General features: G+C 54.6%; 3 protein-coding genes across 3 annotated transcripts in view; 1 reads left to right on the top strand and 2 right to left on the bottom strand.

Moving 5' to 3' along the window:
* Positions 1 to 17,409, bottom strand: part of LOC140681563 (uncharacterized) — a 305,451-nt gene that overhangs the window by 201,954 nt on the left and 86,088 nt on the right. The gene's annotated exons all lie outside the window — the stretch shown is intronic.
* The window catches only part of LOC140681562 (uncharacterized), a 422,013-nt gene that overhangs the window by 391,860 nt on the left and 12,744 nt on the right, over positions 1 to 17,409 (top strand). The window contains 1 exon segment of the mRNA XM_072921494.1: positions 4,914 to 5,249. Within this exon segment, the coding sequence (XP_072777595.1) occupies positions 4,914 to 5,249 (336 nt within the window).
* LOC140681573 (olfactory receptor 14J1-like) lies at positions 8,638 to 9,675 on the bottom strand. The gene has a single exon (XM_072921506.1). The coding sequence runs from the start codon at positions 9,673 to 9,675 to the stop codon at positions 8,743 to 8,745; it is 933 nt and encodes a 310-aa protein (XP_072777607.1). The 3' UTR covers positions 8,638 to 8,742.

The raw sequence follows: 17,409 nt of genomic DNA, 5'->3' as shown, positions 1-17,409 counted from the left end.
AAAACAGAGTCAAGGAGTGAATCTGCCTGGCGAGAGAGCCAGGCACTTGTAGATAAGGAAGCTACGGGAGAAACCCTCAGTTCCAATAAATGTCACAAATTGACCCACACAGCTGCTCAAAGTCCCGCTACATTCTCAAACTTCGAGGAGAAGAACAAAGACTTAACAGAGCCATGAATATCGGCTGGTATACAAAAGGAGGGTGCATATTAACGAGGACAGGCAGCAGGCGCATCGGGAAGTCTGAACCTTCCAAGGACCTCAGCCCGTGGGCAAAGGCAGAGGGAGATGCGGCCGGGAAAATGAGGATAAAAAGGAGGCTGCGGACTACAACCATGGCAGAGAGCGCACGGCAAATGCCCCACGGCCTCTCCCCCTGCTCGGCAATAAAGTCACTTTTACAGGACTCCTCGCTCTCCTCCGGCCACAGAAACCTCCGGCGACGGGAATTTCCCCGCACGCTCCCGGCCGCGGGGCAGCCCCCTCTGTCCTACCCACAGCAGCCGGGCCGAGCCAGCGCTGCTCCGGCAGCGGCTCCTGCCCAGGCCCCGGCGGGAAGGAGACCGCGGGCAGCCGCTCCCGCCGCGCCCTCAGCCCGGGGCCAGCACGGGCCGGACACGGCACCACCGACCCGCCGCAGCCCCCTGCCGCCCTCTCCGCCCGCAGCCAGCCCCGAGCCCCCGCAGAACCCAGCGCGGCTCCCACCTGCGCCGGGGCCGCCTCCGAGCTCCGCCGACGCCGCCTCACCGCGCTCCGGCCGCTGCCGCCGCTCCCGGGCCCGCACAGACGCTCCCGGCGCCAATGGCGCCGCTGCCCGCCCACGGCCGCCCTCAGCCCGCCGCCGGGGCCGTGCTGCGCCCCGCTCCCACCAATCAGCGCGCCGCAACCACGACTGACGGCACCAGCGGCCAATGGCAGCGAGCTCGGGGCGGGCTCTGCGCACGGCCCAGACTCGCCCCGCGCTCTCAGGGCCCCCCGCGCTGCGTGAGGGCAAAGCCGGAGATGAGGAACAGCCCCGGGACGGGCCCGGGCCCGAGGCGGGATTGAGCTGCCCACACAAACAAACTTCTCCGCACCTCCCGCCACGGCTTTCCCGGCCCTGCGCCTTCCGTGCCTCCGGCTCTGCGGGAAGCCCGGGAGCCTCACTTCTCCTGCCCCTCATTAGTGCATCGGTGCTTCGCTTTGATTTCCCCCAAAAAGGGAAACCTGCCCAAAGCCCTGTGGGTGAGCGGGGGAGGGGAGAGATTTCTGGCAGAAAACTCCAAAGACTCAGAGCAGGATGAGGAGAAGTCAGTGCAGAGCCTTAAATGCAGCTTTCCCCACGCCTCCCTGCTCCCAGCTGCACCTCCTCCCCCGGCAGGGCAGGAGACAGGGAATGGGGCCATGCTCAGCTCATCCCCCGCGGCTTCTCCCTCTGCTCAGGGACAGGAGTCGTTCCCTGCTGCACCCTGCGCTCTCTCCCAGCCGAGACTTCTCCAGGAACTTCTCCGAGACTTCTCCAGGAACTTCTCCGAGCCGAGTCCATCCCCTGGGGCACAGCCCCCTCCAAGTGCTGCAGCGTGGGTCACTGTGCCACGGGCTCGGTCCTGCCAGGCCAGGCTGCTCCAGCGGGGCCCCTCTGCCCACGGGCTCACAGCCTCCTCTCAGGCATCCCCGAGCTCCAGCCTGGCTCCTCCAGGGGCTGCAGGGGGATCTCTGCATCCCCACGGACCTGCAGGGGGATCTCTGCATCCCCACGGACCTGCAGGGGGATCTCTGCAGCCCCATTGTAATATATGTTATGGAATAATTCGTGTTTATGTAAAATATACATCAAGTCATTTGTGCTTTTACAAAAAGATTCTTAGAGTTTTAAAAGGCCAGAAACAGCAGCTGGGGCTACAGAAACCACAGATGACAGAGAAAGAAAGATCTAATTTACAAATGAAAAAACGTGGCTCAGTGCAGAGATGGGCTATTTCCGGGGGCAATCCAGGAGGCACCCAATGCGAAAAACGCATAATATATGGCTCTTTGCGCATAGTTACTGTATGTATTATGTTAGTTTGATTCGTAGTGCTGTATTAACATTTTAATAGCATGGTAAATGTAGTTTTGTAGTTAAAATGAAGCTTTAGTAGTTAAAATAGAAACTCCTTATGTGTTTTGTTTTTTATTTTAAGGAATGAGAGACTCGCTTTGACGTAACCATCACAGAACTCCTAAATCTTCCAAAGAAGAGGAATTTATGGCTTTCTTGTCAGAAGAAACTAATTTCTTCAGGCCTTGCCATGGGGATTAAAGGAAACAGTTGGCATATAACAGACAAGAGTTTCTTGTTTTAAATAGAATGTATGCATAACCATGAAGGATATATGAATATGGAATAGTGTAGTTTTAAGGGTGATTCCTTTGTTCACAAGGTATGCTTGTTGTGGCTTAAGTGCCCGAGAGCTCCGGGCTGGAGCGGAGGGGCTGCGGGAGGAGGAGGAGGGACAGGAGGAGCGGCGGGAGCAGGAGCGGGAGAATCCCGCCGCTCGCACCGCCCGCACGCCGGGGCTGCAGCACCCCCTGCCCCGCCAGCATCGCCCCAGCCCCGAGCCGCAGGGCAGGGGGAGGCCGAGCTTGCCCCGGCTCTATCGAGGGGTCTCCGGGAGGATTTTTCTGGAGAGCATCTGCCGGCTCCCGGATCCCTCCGGGCTCCCCAAGAGGAGCTTTTTCGGGGGGAGAGGAGCTGTGATCGCCCCTCGGAGGGTCCCGGGGGGACCACGCGGGGCTGGCCCGGTGCTGACAGGGCGGGACATTGGTTTTGGGGATCCCCGTGAGAGCCGGGGCTGCGGAACGTGGGACCCCCGGGGCGGCAGAGGGGAAGGGGCGATAGCGGAGCTGGGGGACCCCCGGCAGCCGGAGATGAGGCGGGGACGGGACCCCTGAGCCTGGCAGGGCCTGTCCTGGGGTGACCTCACGATGCTCGTACCCCCATTGGTCCGTTTGGCCCCGAAATGAGTTCTGCACCTTCAGGGCTGGTTCTGAGAGCGAAGAGGGGGAGGAAGAAGCGCGCAGTTTGTTTTCAGGAGCTGCTCTCACCCCTCCACATTCCGGCTCCTGGGCTGCTGAGATGCCTTAAGGAGCTGGGACAGAGGCCAGACGGAGCCAAGAGGAATAAAGAGGATATTTATTGAAGTGCCTTCAAAGGCCACACCCCGGCAGTACCGGAGCCATGGTCGGGCTCTGCCCGGATGCCTCCGAGATGGAAGCAAAAGAGGGCTTGGCCATGAGAGCTCACATTTTTATAAGTTTTAGTCCGTTTGCATACAGGATTTAACGGCCCAATTAATAGCTTCAAATTATGAACTTTCATCCTCCTTGCTTGCCTGCCCTATGCTTTTCCTGTAGTTTGTGCTTTGGGCCTGAAGTTTGAAGAGATTGTCCTTGACTCTCCAGCTAGAACAGGATTGTTTTGTCTTCACCACCCTGTGAAAAGATCCCAGGAACACTTAATATAAAGCTAGAAGCTGCACACTGAAACAGAACAGAAAAACTTAAACCTGAGGTATCAGTTGTCTGCCAACAGACAGCGGGACAGAGCTCTCCTTTGCTTTTAGTTAGTTTTTAGCTCGCTGAGGCAGAGAAGTTCCCTGGGCTGTGTTTTTTCTTTTTCTTTGGAGCTGTTTAAACCTGCTCTGGACTGAACACCAGAAGAGCACCAGCAGCTCACACCTGTGGGTCACCGGGCTGGGCCTGGGCCACGGAGGGACTGATCAGAGCCTGAGTGAGCCGAGCTGCAGCCCACGGAGGGACTTTCTGAGTTTGTCATCTCTTTTGGAGCAACAACAGGTTTTAGTGTTTAATATTGTTCATGTTTTGTGCTGGTGAATGCTTTGCCTGTTAAATAAACAGGTTTTTTCTACTTTTCTCCAAGGAAATATTTTCCTGAACTTGCTGGGGGAGAGACCACTTGAATCTGCTTTCTAGAAAATCCCCTTTGGGTGTTTTCTCCCAAATTTGCCCTAAACCAGGACAGGGTGGTGGGGAGAGGGGGGAGCCCCAAGTGCCTGGACCAGGGGGAGGCTGGAGAGGGGGACCCTTGTACTGCAAAACCCCCCCAGCATCCCTAAGCAGGACCCTGGAGAAGGGGCATCCCCAGGACCCTCGCGGATCCCCAGCAGCCCTGAGAGGGGGGACACCAGAACCCCAGAGAAATGAGAATGGAAATGGGACACTCCTGGTGGCTCTTTTTGATCCACTCGTGATTTTTGGAGTTTTTTATGGACACCAGGAGACTTCTGGAGATGGATTTGGGCAGGAGGAATCCCCAACCCAAGGTGTTCACACCTTGTTTTTCCCCACACCAGGATTTCCCACTCCCAAACTTTGGCTGTATGGAGGAGGAAGCTGCGAGGAAGATGCCCTGGGACACCCAGACAGGTGAGGAGGAAGTCAGTGCCCCTTTCCCCCTCTCCTGCTCCATCTCCCAGCCCAGCACAGCCCCCGGCTGCAGGACAGCCCCGCTGCCGGTGCCCTCCTGCCGGGGACGCACTGGGGGGATCTCCTTGCCCTTCCCTCTGGCACGGAGACAAATCCCATCCTCTCCTTGTCCTTCCTCCCCCAGAGTAGGAGCTGAGGATGGAGAGCAGGGAGGACAAATCCCCCCAGAAGAACATAGTGGAAGAGGCTGTTTTGAGTGGCTCCATGGCTGAGGAATCAAAGAGGGAGGAAAAGCCCCAGAGATCCCACAGGAGGAGGGGCTGCACCCGCAGATCACCAGGACCTGAGGAGGAAAGACCCACCCTGGGTCCGGAAGGTGGACAGAGTTTCAGCCAGGGATCAGAGCTGGTGGTCCAGGAGCAGCCTCGTGACAGGGAGAGGCCCTACGAGTGCTCGGAGTGTGGGAAGAGCTTCAGGAAGAGTTTCAACCTGATCTGCCACCAGAGGATCCACACTGGGGAACGGCCTTACGAGTGTGGGGAGTGTGGGAACAGCTTCAGCCACAGGTCTGACCTGATTGTCCACCAGAGGTTCCACACTGGGGAGAGGCCCTACGAGTGTCCCCGGTGTGGGAAGAGGTTTCACACCAGCTCCCATCTCCTTGTACATCAGCGGATTCACAGACAGGAGAGGCCCTTCCGCTGCCCCGACTGCGGGAAGGGCTTCAAGCACAACTCCACCCTCGTCACCCACCGGCGCATCCACACCGGGGAGAGGCCCTACGAGTGTCCCTGGTGTGGGAAGAGCTTCTCAGACCGCTCATTCTTTACCCGGCACCAGCGGAGGCACCGGTAAGGGAAGCCCTGCGAGAACCCCGCCTGCAGGAAGAGCTTCGTGCGCTGCTCCAGCTCCATCCCCATCAGAGGACCCACCCTGGTCAGAGCCCTGGTGACCCACATGCCCTGTGATACACAGAGGGAAGTGGCTGCTGTTCCTTTTATTTTGCCTCTTATTATCTTTTATCTTCCTCCCTTCAAAACACAGAAAATTGTGGTTAAAATCAACAAATTCATCAAATTCATCTAAAGCCTAACATTTTACTTCTGTTTTGAGGAATCTTGAGTTCCAGGAGATATCTGTGAGGGTATGGGGGAGTTTGGGGGCTATTTGGTTTAGTTGTCTTTATTTCTTGGCACTCCAAAAGATGAGAGGGACTGATCTGTCAGCTCAAATCCACTCAGTGCCACTAAAAACTGCTGAATCGCACCCCAAAATTACTCGATTCCACCGCCTCTCAGGGTGAAATTGGGTTGGAAGGGGATTGGGCAATGCGGGATGCAAATCAGGAGGGTGAGATGAGCATTGGGTGGGGCGGGATGGGTGGGATGGGGATTGGGAGGTGTGAAATGGGGGAAGTACAGCTTGGGAAGGGGTCTTGATGTGCAGGAGGGGTCGCATGGGTAGAGGTTGGCATTTGGGAGGTGGGGTGGGGTCTGGAATGAGACAGCCAAAGTTTGGGGGTGATTAAGATAGGGGGAGCCCATTACTGAGTGAGTGTTTGAATAGTCTACATTCATGAGGAGCTACTGGGGTGTCTCACATTCCTGAGGAAGTTTTGGGGCACTCCCCAGCTCTTGGGAAGCTTCCTGAGAGCAGCTCCATGGAGCCCCATGGCCAGGGATGGTTGCCACGGGCCTGAACTCAGAGCAGTGCCAGAGTCCATTGCCTTGGTGCTGAGAGCAGAGAAATGATGAATGGCCCCAGACATCTCCAGTGTGTGTGTGTGTAGGCCTGTGAGCTTACTGGGGAGAGGGCAAAAGCGATCCCCTGGAGAAATGCACCGTAGGCTCTGGGCATTCCTCACAGCTCAGGGTGAGGACAGAAACTTCCCCCATGGAGCTCTGCAGCACTGTGTTAATTTGTCCCAGTTCTGTCCTCCCCATTGGCCCATTGGCCTTTCCTATCCCTTTTACCCTCATATGTTCATGTTCTAGCAAGTTCTCCCTTCCCTATTTTCCCATTGGTTTATGTGCCCACCTATCAACCCTGCCATTCCCTATTAGTCCCTTTCCCTGTGTACCACCCCTAAACCCTGAGATCCCTGACACTCTCCTCCAGCCCCTCTTTTCCCGTATTTACACCCTAAACCCTCCTTTGTCTTTGTCTTTAACCCCCAGAGCCCTGGAGCGTCAGACCCTGATAAACCCTCGTTGGAGCTCCATGCCTGGGCCCTCCCGTGTCCTCACTGCCGAGCTGCTCCGTGTGTGTGTGTGTGTGCTGGGCTCCCGTGGCTCTGCCTGTTAGCACAAAACACTCCCAGGGAAAGTTGTGCCGCCACCACCACAGACTGACAGTGTCCCTGGGGACCAAGAGGCCACTGTGACACTGTGGGACCAAGGAGAGCATTGCTGCCCTGCCAGGCCTCATGGAACCAAGGATCCACTGTGACACTGCAGGGCCTTGGGGACCACGGTGACATTGTGACACTGCAGGGCCCAAGGATCCAAGGGACTTTGTGACACCAAGGGGTCCCATGGAACCAAAGGGACATTGTGACACTGGGAGGCCCCATGGAATCATGGAGACCATTGGGACACTCTGGGGCCTCATGGAACCCTGGTGACACCAAGTTGTCATGGAGTGTTGATCTGCTGGAGGGTAGGAGGGCTCTGCACAGGGACTGGACAGGCTGGATCCAGGGCCCAAACCCAACAAGGTGAGGTTTAACAAGTCCAAGTGTCGGGTCCTGCACTTTGACCACAACAACCCCTGCAGTGCTACAGGCTGGGGACAGAGTGGCTGGACAGCAGCCAGGCAGAAAGGGACCTGCAGGGACCGATGGACAGCAGGCTGGACATGGGCCACCAGTGTGCCCAGGTGGCCAAGAAGGCCAATGGCTCCTGGCCTGGATCAGGAATGGTGTGGCCAGCAGGACCAGGGCAGTGATTCTTCCCCTGTGCTGGGCACTGGTTGGGCAGCACCTCGAGTGCTGTGTCCAGTTCTGGGCCCCCCAATTTAGGGTGGACAGGGAGGGGCTGGAGCGTGTCCAGAGAAGGGCAACAAGGCTGGTGAGGGGTCTGGAGCAGAAATCCTGTGAGGAGTGGCTGAAGGAGCTGGGGTTTTTTATCCTGCAGAAAAGAAGGCTCAGGAGAGACAAGGCAGTGTCAGGGCACAGGTTGGACTTGATTCAGTCCTGCAGAACCTCTCCAGCTCCTGGGGGTGACAGCGCTGTGGCTGAAGCAGGGACAGGCCATGGATATGAGCAGCAGCTTCTGCAGTGGGACAGAAACTCGCAGCTGATGGGAACAAACTTTCTGGCTGACTGCAGAGCCCAGGATAAAGCTGAGTGGTTTCCCTGGCATCCCCCAGCCCTTCCTGGCCCCAGGGGTTGATGGCATTTGTGCTCCCTCAGGTTCATGTCCCCACAGCAGCAGCATGGGGGTGCTCCCACCTGCTGTGTGCAATGCAAACAGGGGCTGCTGAGCCAGTGCTGCCGTGTCTGTGCCTGCAAGGATGCGGCACCTCTGTGAGCTGGGGAAGAGGCCAGGGCTGCAGAGGGGGGGATGTTGTTGGCAGCTCCATGAGGACGCTCTGGGACGCTGCCCTGGGCTGTGCAGCGCACTGGGGATGGATCAGCCCCTGCCCTGCTGCTCCTTCCCGTCTCCCCCAGGGCCCTTGTAGAGCACCAGCTGTGCTGTTTGCCCCCAGCCTGCCCACGGCCAGCCTGGGGCTGCTCACGGGGGTTTTCTGTGCTGAGCATTGGCCTGGCCGTGTTCTTGAGAGAGCCTGGGCAAGGAGCCTGGAGCCCCCAGGCCCTCGGCTGAGGCGTCAGCGCTGCCCCAGCAGTGCCCATGGCCTGTCTCTGCTGCAGCCCCGGCACTGCCACCCCCAGGACTGTGCCCGGCCCCCAGAGCACTCAGGCCCTGCAGCAACACCAGGGCCACCAGGGCAGCGGGGCAGGGCCACGGGAGCAGCACTGGCAGCACCAAGTGCTGCTGCTCCTGGGCATAGCTGCTGTGCCAGCACTGATCTGCCCCAGCTCTGCACACAGACATTGCTGCTGCAGCTCCAGGGAAGGCAACAAAAGGGCATCTCTGCAGAAAACTCTGCTGGGACATCCTTTAGTTCCTTTAAAGTCACTGAGAGTGCAGGCCCTCATTGGCACAGTCTGTGGCCACAGGGAAGGTAGAGTGAAACAAAATGAGAAATGGCACAAGGAATGGCATTTATTTGTGGACAACAATAAATGTAAAACAAAGACTTCCAAGATGAAACCAACAACAAGTATCAAAGATGAATTTTTTTCGAAGTGATTTGCAGAAATTGTCCAGCAGTTTAATGTTTCTGAAAGCATCCAGTCATCAGTGTCCACACTGCAGCCTTGAGCTCCTGGTTCCTCAGGCTGTAAATGAGGGGGTTCAGGGCTGGAGGCACCACCGAGTACAGAATTGACACTGACAGATCCAGAGATGGGGAGGACATAGAGGGGGGCTTCATGTAGGTAAATGCAACAGTGCTGACAAACAGAGAGACCACGGCCAGGTGAGGGAGGCAGGTGGAAAAGGCTTTGTGCCGTCCCTGCTCAGAGGGGATCCTCAGCACAGCCCTGAAGATCTGCACATAGGAGAAAACAATGAACACAAAACAACCAAATACCAAACACACACTAACAGCACTGAGCCCGAGTTCCCTGAGATAGGATTTGGAGCAGGAGAGCTTGAGGATCTGTGGGATTTCACAGAAGAACTGTCCCAGGGCATTGCCATGGCACAGGGGCAGGGAAAATGTATTGGCTGTGTGCATGAGAGCATTGAGAAAGGCACTGGCCCAGGCAGCTGCTGCCATGTGGGCACAAGCTCTGCTGCCCAGGAGGGTCCCGTAGTGCAGGGGTTTGCAGATGGACACGTAGCGGTCGTAGCACATGATGGTCAGGAGGGAAAATTCTGTTCCAAGGAAGAAGATAATCAGAAAAAGCTGTGCAGCACATCCTGAGTAGGAGATGGTGCTGGTGCCCCAGAGGGAATTGTGCATGGCTTTGGGGACAGTGGTGCAGATGGAGCCCAGGTCGCTGAGGGCCAGGTTGAGCAGGAAGAAGAACATGGGTGTGTGCAGGTGGTGGCCGCAGGCTACGGCGCTGATGATGAGGCCGTTGCCCAGGAGGGCAGCCAGGGAGATGCCCAGGAAGAGGCAGAAGTGCAGGAGCTGCAGCTGCCGCGTGTCTGCCAGTGCCAGCAGGAGGAAGTGGCTGATGGAGCTGCTGTTGGACATTTGCTGTGGCTGCACATGGGCACCTGGTCATGGAGAAAGGACAGGGACAATTCAAGAGAGGGTGGCAGGAGCTCTTTTAAGGGACTGCTTTCCTACCCACACATCATTCCTGTCTCTCTGAGGTCAGAAATCCCCAGCATTCCTGCTGCACTCAGAGTTTGCCACTGAGAGATGTGAGAGGCAAAGGATTCCCTGTGGCTGAGGGCAGGTGAGGGGCTGGATGGGCTTGTTCCCCCAGCACTGCCCTGTTCAGCCCCCTCTGCTTCCCTGAGCATCTCCCTGGGCCTGGACATCCCCTCCTGAGAGGTGCCTTGTCCCTGCCAGCGCTCACAGAGCCCATCCCACCCTGTGTGCCCTCGGCCCGGCCCTACAGAAACCTGCCTGTGTGCAGGGCCCTGGCTGGGGCAGGCTCTGTGTGCAGCTGGGCAAGGACAGCTCAGGAGAGCCCTGCTGGGCCCTGCAGAGGTGATGCTGCTGCTGTCCAGGGCTGAGGAGTGGCTGAAGGCCCTTTGGGAGGCTCCCAGCAGAGAGACTGACCACCCAAAGTCACAGTTCTGGAGTCTCTGTAAATGTTCAAACATTCCTTTGATGATCCCATGTGGCCCTTTCAACTCAGAATGTTCTGTCGTTCTGGGATTACAATTCCTGTTCTGCTTCTCTCATCCCCCTGTTGTCTATAATCAAAAGAGAAAAAAACCCCTTGCAACAGTGTTAGAACAGTAAAGTAAAAATCAGACCTTTATTGGAAGCTTCCAGGTGTCCCAGTGGGGATGGGGAACACCCAGCCCATGATTTCAACAATTCATTAAGGTTAATTAAGTATATTTAACAGGGACACCCAATAGGAGATTCAGTTGCCCCAGTTACACACCCCTGGCTCAAACCATTGGAGTAGGTCCAAGGGCTTTTTTGCCCCAGGTTTTCTTATCACTGCTCACATTTAAAAACCGAAATGGTCTTCTTGTGGGTTCTTTCCCTGATAATAAGACTATATAGCATTTAAAAAATGTGTTTAGACAGGTTATTGTTCTAAAATCTAAGAGAAAAGTAAGGAAACATATTAGAGTTAATTAAGGATTATAATTACATTAAGTATATAATAGTAGTTAAGTAGAGTTCATTAAGAGTTTAATAGAGTTAGGTAAGGATTATAAATTTATAATTACATAATAGTAATTTATGGACCTACGGATATATGAAAAATGTATAAAAAGCAAAATTCTTCATGTCATCACCCCAACTTTCCCATCCAGCTCCAAGCAGGAAATTGAAAACATTCTCAGGAAAGCTCCTGACCTTCACAACAATCCCAGGCTTACCTTCTTTGGGAAGTGCCCTCCGGAGCTGTGCCCAGGCTGGTCTGGAGCTGGGAGCAGCCCTGCCCCACCCAGCCCCTCTCAGCAGCAGCACCTGCCCTGCTCAGGGTGGCTCCTTCCCCCCACAGCTCCTGGCCAGCGCTGGGAGCAGCTCCAGGGCCGGCTGAGAGCTGTCCCTGGCAGGCAGCAGAGTCCCTGGCCCAGCACAGCGCCCTGGGCTGCAGGACCCTGCTCTGCAGGACAGCCCTGGGCACCCCTGGCTGCTCTGCACAGGAGATGAGCAGAGAATGCACTCACAGGGTCTGTGGGCATTGGGATGTTCCAGCTTTAGGAGATCGCTCCAGGAGCTGCAGCTGCATTGTCCTGCAGCCAGAGGTTCCTGTGCCAAGGGCTGGCAGTGATTCTGCCCCAGGCACTTCTCAGCCCCTTCCCAGCCCTGACTGATTGAAGCTCTCTGTGCCTCTGTGCTGTGCCCGGGCTGGCTGCAGGCAGTGCCCCAGCCCTGCTGGGCTGGGAGAAGAGCTGCTCAGCAAGAGAAATGTGCTTTTGAAGCTCTCCTTGGTTACCAGGATCACCCTCTGTGCCAGGAGCCTGGCCCAGCTCAGCAGCACAGACACAGCACAAGGACTTTAATGACCCTCTGGGGCTTTGTGCTCAGGCCCTGAACATCAGGCCCTGAGAGGGAGCTGCAGAAACCTCTCCAGAACTCCAAGTCAGAATCCAACTCCAAAGTTCCTTGGACTTTTAATGGGTCCCACTGAGGGACACGACTGAGAAAGTGTCCCCAGGCCCCAGGCAGAGCAGAGAACTGGAGGCACTGATGACAGGTGGGGACAAAGAGAAGCCAAGTCTTGGTGCCCTGGGGCACAGCAGGGTCTGTGCCACCAAGGGCTGGGAGGAGACACCTTGTCCTGAGGCCCTGGGGCCTCCTGGCACAGCCCCAGCCAGGCTGGGCACTGTCACCCCGTGGTCCTGCCCTCAGCATCCCCCCCAGCCCACATCCCAGTGGCCTCAAGGATCTGCTGGAAGGAGTCCCTGGGGAGCCTTGGTCAGGAATGGCCCTGGGGGCTCCTTTATGCTCCCAGGGACTGCAGGTTTTTCAAAGGACTTTGGGTTTGGCTTTTGCCTTGCAGTCTCTGAGAGGTTTCTGCAATCCTGGCCTCCAATTATCTGCTTTAATGAGTCCCTGGAGAGGCTTTGTCAGGAACAACACTCAGTGGGGCTCATTAATGCTTCAAGGTACTTCAGTTCTTTTAAGGTACTTGGTGTTTCCCTTTTAAACCAGACTCTGTGAAATGTTTGTGCAATCATGGCCCCAATTATCTGCTTTAAGGAGTCCCTTGAGAGCTTTGTACTGACACTCAGTGGAGCTCATTAATACTTTGAGATACTCAACTTTTTTCACGTACTTTGGATTTTCTTTTCCACACTGAGAGGTTTTTGTGCCATTTTGAGTCTCTGAGAGGTTTTTGTGCAATCCTGGTCTCCAGTTCTCTCCTCCAAAGAGTCCATAAGGAGCCTTTGTTGGGGATGGACCTTAGTGGGATCTATTAATGCATCGAGACATTTTGGGTGTTTGCTCTTGATTTTAACTCCTGGAAAGTTTTGTGCAATCTCCTCTCAGGCCCTGAGGTTCCAGGGCTCAGCTCCAAATTGCACCATGGGGCTCATTAGGATCAACAAGTTCTGACAAACCATGGCTCTGCCATGATTTCTCTCTGCTCTCCTGCCGTTCATCAGGAAGTTTCTGTAGTGGTTTTGGTTCACCATTTTGAGATTTTTTGGGCAATGCATCAATTAGTGTGGTGGGTTCAGTGCTGTCTAATTACCATTGCACTCACTAGAATATACTTACTCATTTCCTGCTGTGAGGTAGGATAAGGAGAAAGGGAAAGTGGGATCAAAACTTTAAAACAGCATAAAGAAAAGTTTATTAGCAGTAACTAAAAGAAAGAGCAATAAGAATCAGCACAAAACTTTCAGAACACTCTTCTCGCCACAACCTTTTCTTCCCTATTGACAATGTAAGGAGACAAAACCTAAAATTTTCAGTCAGTTTACCACCTCTAGAATAGTCCTTCTTCACTTCACTTAGGGAGAGGAGTCTCTTTTTCTTGCTATGGAGACTTCTCCATAAGGAAACAGTTCTCTTGTGGTTCTCAAGTTCCATGAATAGAAGCCACTCGGAAAAAGTGTAATAGTGAAATCCCTGCCATTTTTTCACAGCTTTTCCCACAGCTGTGTGTCATGGGCCATGTCAGCTTATGGGGTATTAGTTTAAAAATGAGCTGCTCAAGACCAGAGGTTCTCTTCAACTGCTTCTGAAATCATCTCTGGGAACAGAGGTCTTCTTCTCTCCCTGAGGGCACAGGGTCTCATCACTCTGCTCTCTTTCTCTGTTCAAACTTCTCATGGGATCTAAGCTACTTCAACATTTGCTTACTTTTACATGGAGGCCTTTGCTGAAACAAGTCATCTCCCCATACTTTTCAATGGCTTATGTGGAAAAAGAGAGTCTGATGTATCAATGACATCCTTCTCCATAGCTTTAGCAGAGGATTTCAGCCCCAAGATCAAGGGGGCATCTCCTCATCCCTCCCATCTGGGACTCAACTTCCTCTTCACTGACCTCGGTGTCTTCATGTTGCTCCTCTGTGTACCTGCCCTGTGTCCTTTTCTCTCACTGGAGGGAGGATGGCAGCACTGGAAGAGTCAATATCTGCCTGAGGCTGCAGATGGTTCCGTGAGCCCAGCTGGGCTCAGTGGCCAATTCTAATTTTGGCCATGGTTCCTGGACATGAAGACCAGTTCTTTTCCATAGGAATGAAGGAACAGAGCCCCACTGTTTTAGGGGCAAATGAGAGGTTACCACCAGAGGACAAGGCCAGCCTGAGCTGCCAGATTCTGTTCTTAGAGATACCCTTGAATATAGGAAATTTTTTAGGCAGAGTGTCAGTTTTGGCAAGGGGCATCAGAAAAGACAGATGGTTCTTTTCCATACAAAGGAGAGCACAGAGCCCCATTGCTCCAGGAGCTGATGAGAGGCAGGCATTGACATCCCAACATCAGCCAGACCTGTCAGGTGGCCCCTGGCAGGCCAAGTCAGCCAGACCTGTTCCATGTTCCCTCGCTTCCATGCGGCCCCACAGTGTCCCAATGGTCCCTTGCTTCCAGGAGGCCCTGAGGTGTCACAATGCCCCCTTGGTGACACCAGGCCCTGAAGGGTCCCAATGGTCTCCATGGTTCCATCAGGCCCCACAGAGTCATAATGGTCTCTGGGTCCATGAAGCCCCACAGTGTCACCATGGCCCCTTGGTTCCATGGGCTCCAGTGGTGCCACAATGATCCCCTTGGTTCTATGAGGTGCCCACAGTGTCACAGTGATCTCCATGGGAAGGAAAGAGCCGAGCCCCAGTGTGGCAAGGGGCAGCCAGAGTTGATGGTACTGGCAGATTTTGGCTGGGAGCAACCCTTGGATATAGGGAATTTTGGAGGTGGAACCCAAATTTCAGCCATTTCTGTGTAGATAAGAAGGATGGTCCTTTTCCATAGGAAGGAAAGCACAGACCTTGTGTTTCAAAACAGAAGAGGAGAGAGGTGGCTCCTGAGAGTCTGAACCAACCAGACCTGTTTGTCCTGGCAGCTTTTATCATATGGAATTTGGGAGGAGGAATTTCAATTTTGACCATGGACCCCTTGAGAAGAAAGAAGGTTCGCTTCCATTGGAAGGAAGGCACAGAGCCCCAGTGTTTCGAGGCAAGTGAGAGGCAGCTCCCAAGAGGCCAAGGGCAGCCAGACCTGTCTGTCCTGGCAGCTTTCACTTGGGAGCAATCCTTGGATGTACAGAGTTTTAGAGGTGGAATCCCAGTTTTGGCCATGGGTGCCTGGTCAGGATGGAAGGTTTTTTCCTATAGAAATGAAAAACACAAAATCCAAGTGTTCTGGAAGAAGATGAGAGGTGGCCACCCTTAGGCCGAGCCAGCCAGACCTGACTCTCCTGGCACCTTTTGTCTAGGGCTATCCTTGGACACAGGGCATTTTGGAGGTGGAATCTCAGTTTTGGCTGTGGGTGCCTGAACAGGAAGAAGAGTTCTTTTTATTAGGAAGGAAAGCACAGAGCCCCAGTGTTTCAGAGGCAGATGCGTGCCAGCCCTCAGGAAGCCAAGGCCAGCCAGACTTGTCAGTCCTGGCAGCTTTTGTCTGGGAGCTATCCTTGGATATAGGGAATTCTGAATGTAAAACCCCAATTTTGGCCATGGGTGCCTGGTAGAGATGGATGTTTTTTTCCCATAAGAAAGAAAAGCACATGGTTCCAGTGTTTGAAAGGAAGATGAGAGGTGGCCCCCGAGTGGCCAAGCCTGCCAGACCTGTCTCTCCTGGTAGATTTAATCTGGAAACAATCTTTGCAGTTAAGAAAATTTGCAAAAGGAATCCCACTTTTGGCCATAGGCCCCTGGAGGAGAAGGACAGTTCTCTCCCATAGGAAGGAAAGCCCAGAGCCCCAGGGCTTCAGGGGCAGATGAAAGTATCCCTTGACATGCCAAGGTAAGCCAGACCTGTCAGGTGGTCCCCAGGAGGCCCAGCCAGCCAGACCTGTTCCATGTTCCCTTGGTTCCATGAACCCCACAGTGTCACAATGGTCTCCTTGGTTCCATGAGGCCCTGGAGTGTCACAATGTTCCCTTTACTTCTGCAGTGTCACAATGGCCCCGTGCTTCCATGAGGCCTTGCAATGTCACAATGGCTTCGTGGTTCCACAAAGCCCTGATGTGTCACAATGGCCCCTGGGCTCCGTGTGCCCTCGATGTGTCACAGCGGCTCCTCTGTGACACTGCGGCTGCACAAGGTCACCATGGACCCTTGGTTCCTTGGGGTCACCAAGTTCACAATGGTCTCCTTGATTCCATGAGGCAGCACAGTGTCACCCTGGCCCCTTGGTTCCATGAGGATCTGCAGGGTCACACAGGTTTGTGACATTTGTCCTTGCTGCCCCTCACATCCCCCTGCCCCACAAACAGCCCCGAGCCACCCGTGAGGGACAGGCCCTGCTGTGCCAGGCTGGGCTCAGGGCTTGGCCTTTCTGCTTCCCCCAGCCAGCCCAGGCCTTGCTCAGCATTGCAGTTCCCTGCTCTGAGCCTTGGGCTCCCTGCAATCCTGGCCTCAAGAATCTGCTCTCACCAGTCCCTGGGGAGCCTTTGGCAGTCCCTGCCCTCACTGGGGCTCAGTGATGCTCCAAGGGACTTGGAGTTTTGCTCCTGACTCCTTGAGCAGCTTCTTCACCCTTCTCTCAGTGCCTGAGGGTCCTGGACAGGGGCTCAAATCCACCATGGGGATCATTAAAATACAGAAAACCCTTGGAGGAAGAATTTCTCTTCCTTCAATTGTCTTCAGCTCTCCAGGGCTTGTGTAGCTTACTGGAGTCTGTTTGGAGTTCCTTTAAGGAGGAAGAATTCAAAGTACACCTCATGACCTTTTTTTCTTTAATCAAGTGAGTATTTTTTTATTTTCCAGTTCAGAGAAGAGCTGATAGAAGCATTCCCCAGGTGATCTTGACACTGAAGTTCTCCTTAGGAGGTCTGGGCATGTACAAGAATGAGCCCCCTGAGGGCTGACCCTGTTTGGACAAGCTGCTCCTCACCCCCAGCCTCACCATGTCTGACATCGCCCACCGGGCACTGACATCCCTGTGTCCTGCAGCAGAACCTTGTCCCTGAGCTCTGCAGCTCCATGTCCCAGCCCATTGCACCGTGTCCCACTTGCTCTCCTCAGGGCTCTGCCTGCACACAGGCCCAGGAGAAGTTTTCCTCTTGGGAAAGAAAGAATGGAAAAGCCTGAGCAGGTTTCCTAAACAACAAACCCCACTCAGGAGCCACCTGCTCAGTACAGGCTGCCTGGAATGGTGTCACCTTTCTACAAGGAACAGTGTGACCAGAAATGATCTCTGGAAGCAGAATTCTCTGAGTCTCCCAGTTGAATTCTCTGTCCCACTCCTTTCCCTGGATCTCTGTTTCAGATGGAAGCTGCTGGTGCCATCCTCACCTTTAACCTCCCTCTGGAATGCAAACAGGTGTTCCCAGGTGTGTTCAGCAGGATTTGCTCAATATTTCTATAAATCTTTTGTGTCCCCCATGGAATGAAGGGGCCATTTTGGCACTGAGGGGGTGATGTGGAAGCAAGGAGTCAATTGTGACCCTGGGGTCCCACGTAACCAAGGGGCCATGGTGACACAGCAGGGCCACGTGGATCCAGTGGTCCATTGTGACACTGTGGATCCAAGGAGACTATGGAGACACCCCCAGAACCTCATGGAACCAAGGAGTCCACGGTGACCCAGCGGGGCTGCATGGAGCCAATGGTCCATGGTGACACTGCCCATCCAAGGAGGCCATTTGGACACTGCGGAAGCTCATGGAGCCAGG

Source organism: Taeniopygia guttata, chromosome 37 (assembly GCF_048771995.1).
Source record: "Taeniopygia guttata chromosome 37, bTaeGut7.mat, whole genome shotgun sequence".
Taxonomy (NCBI): Eukaryota; Metazoa; Chordata; class Aves; order Passeriformes; family Estrildidae; genus Taeniopygia; species Taeniopygia guttata.
Note: the sequence above shows the minus strand (reverse complement) of the source record. Positions and strands in the feature narration are given on the sequence as shown.

Coding starts and splice junctions, on each gene's coding strand:
- LOC140681573 (XM_072921506.1), bottom strand. CDS start 9,675: ATGTCCAACAGCAGCTCCATCAGCCACTTCCTCCTGCTGGCACTGGCA.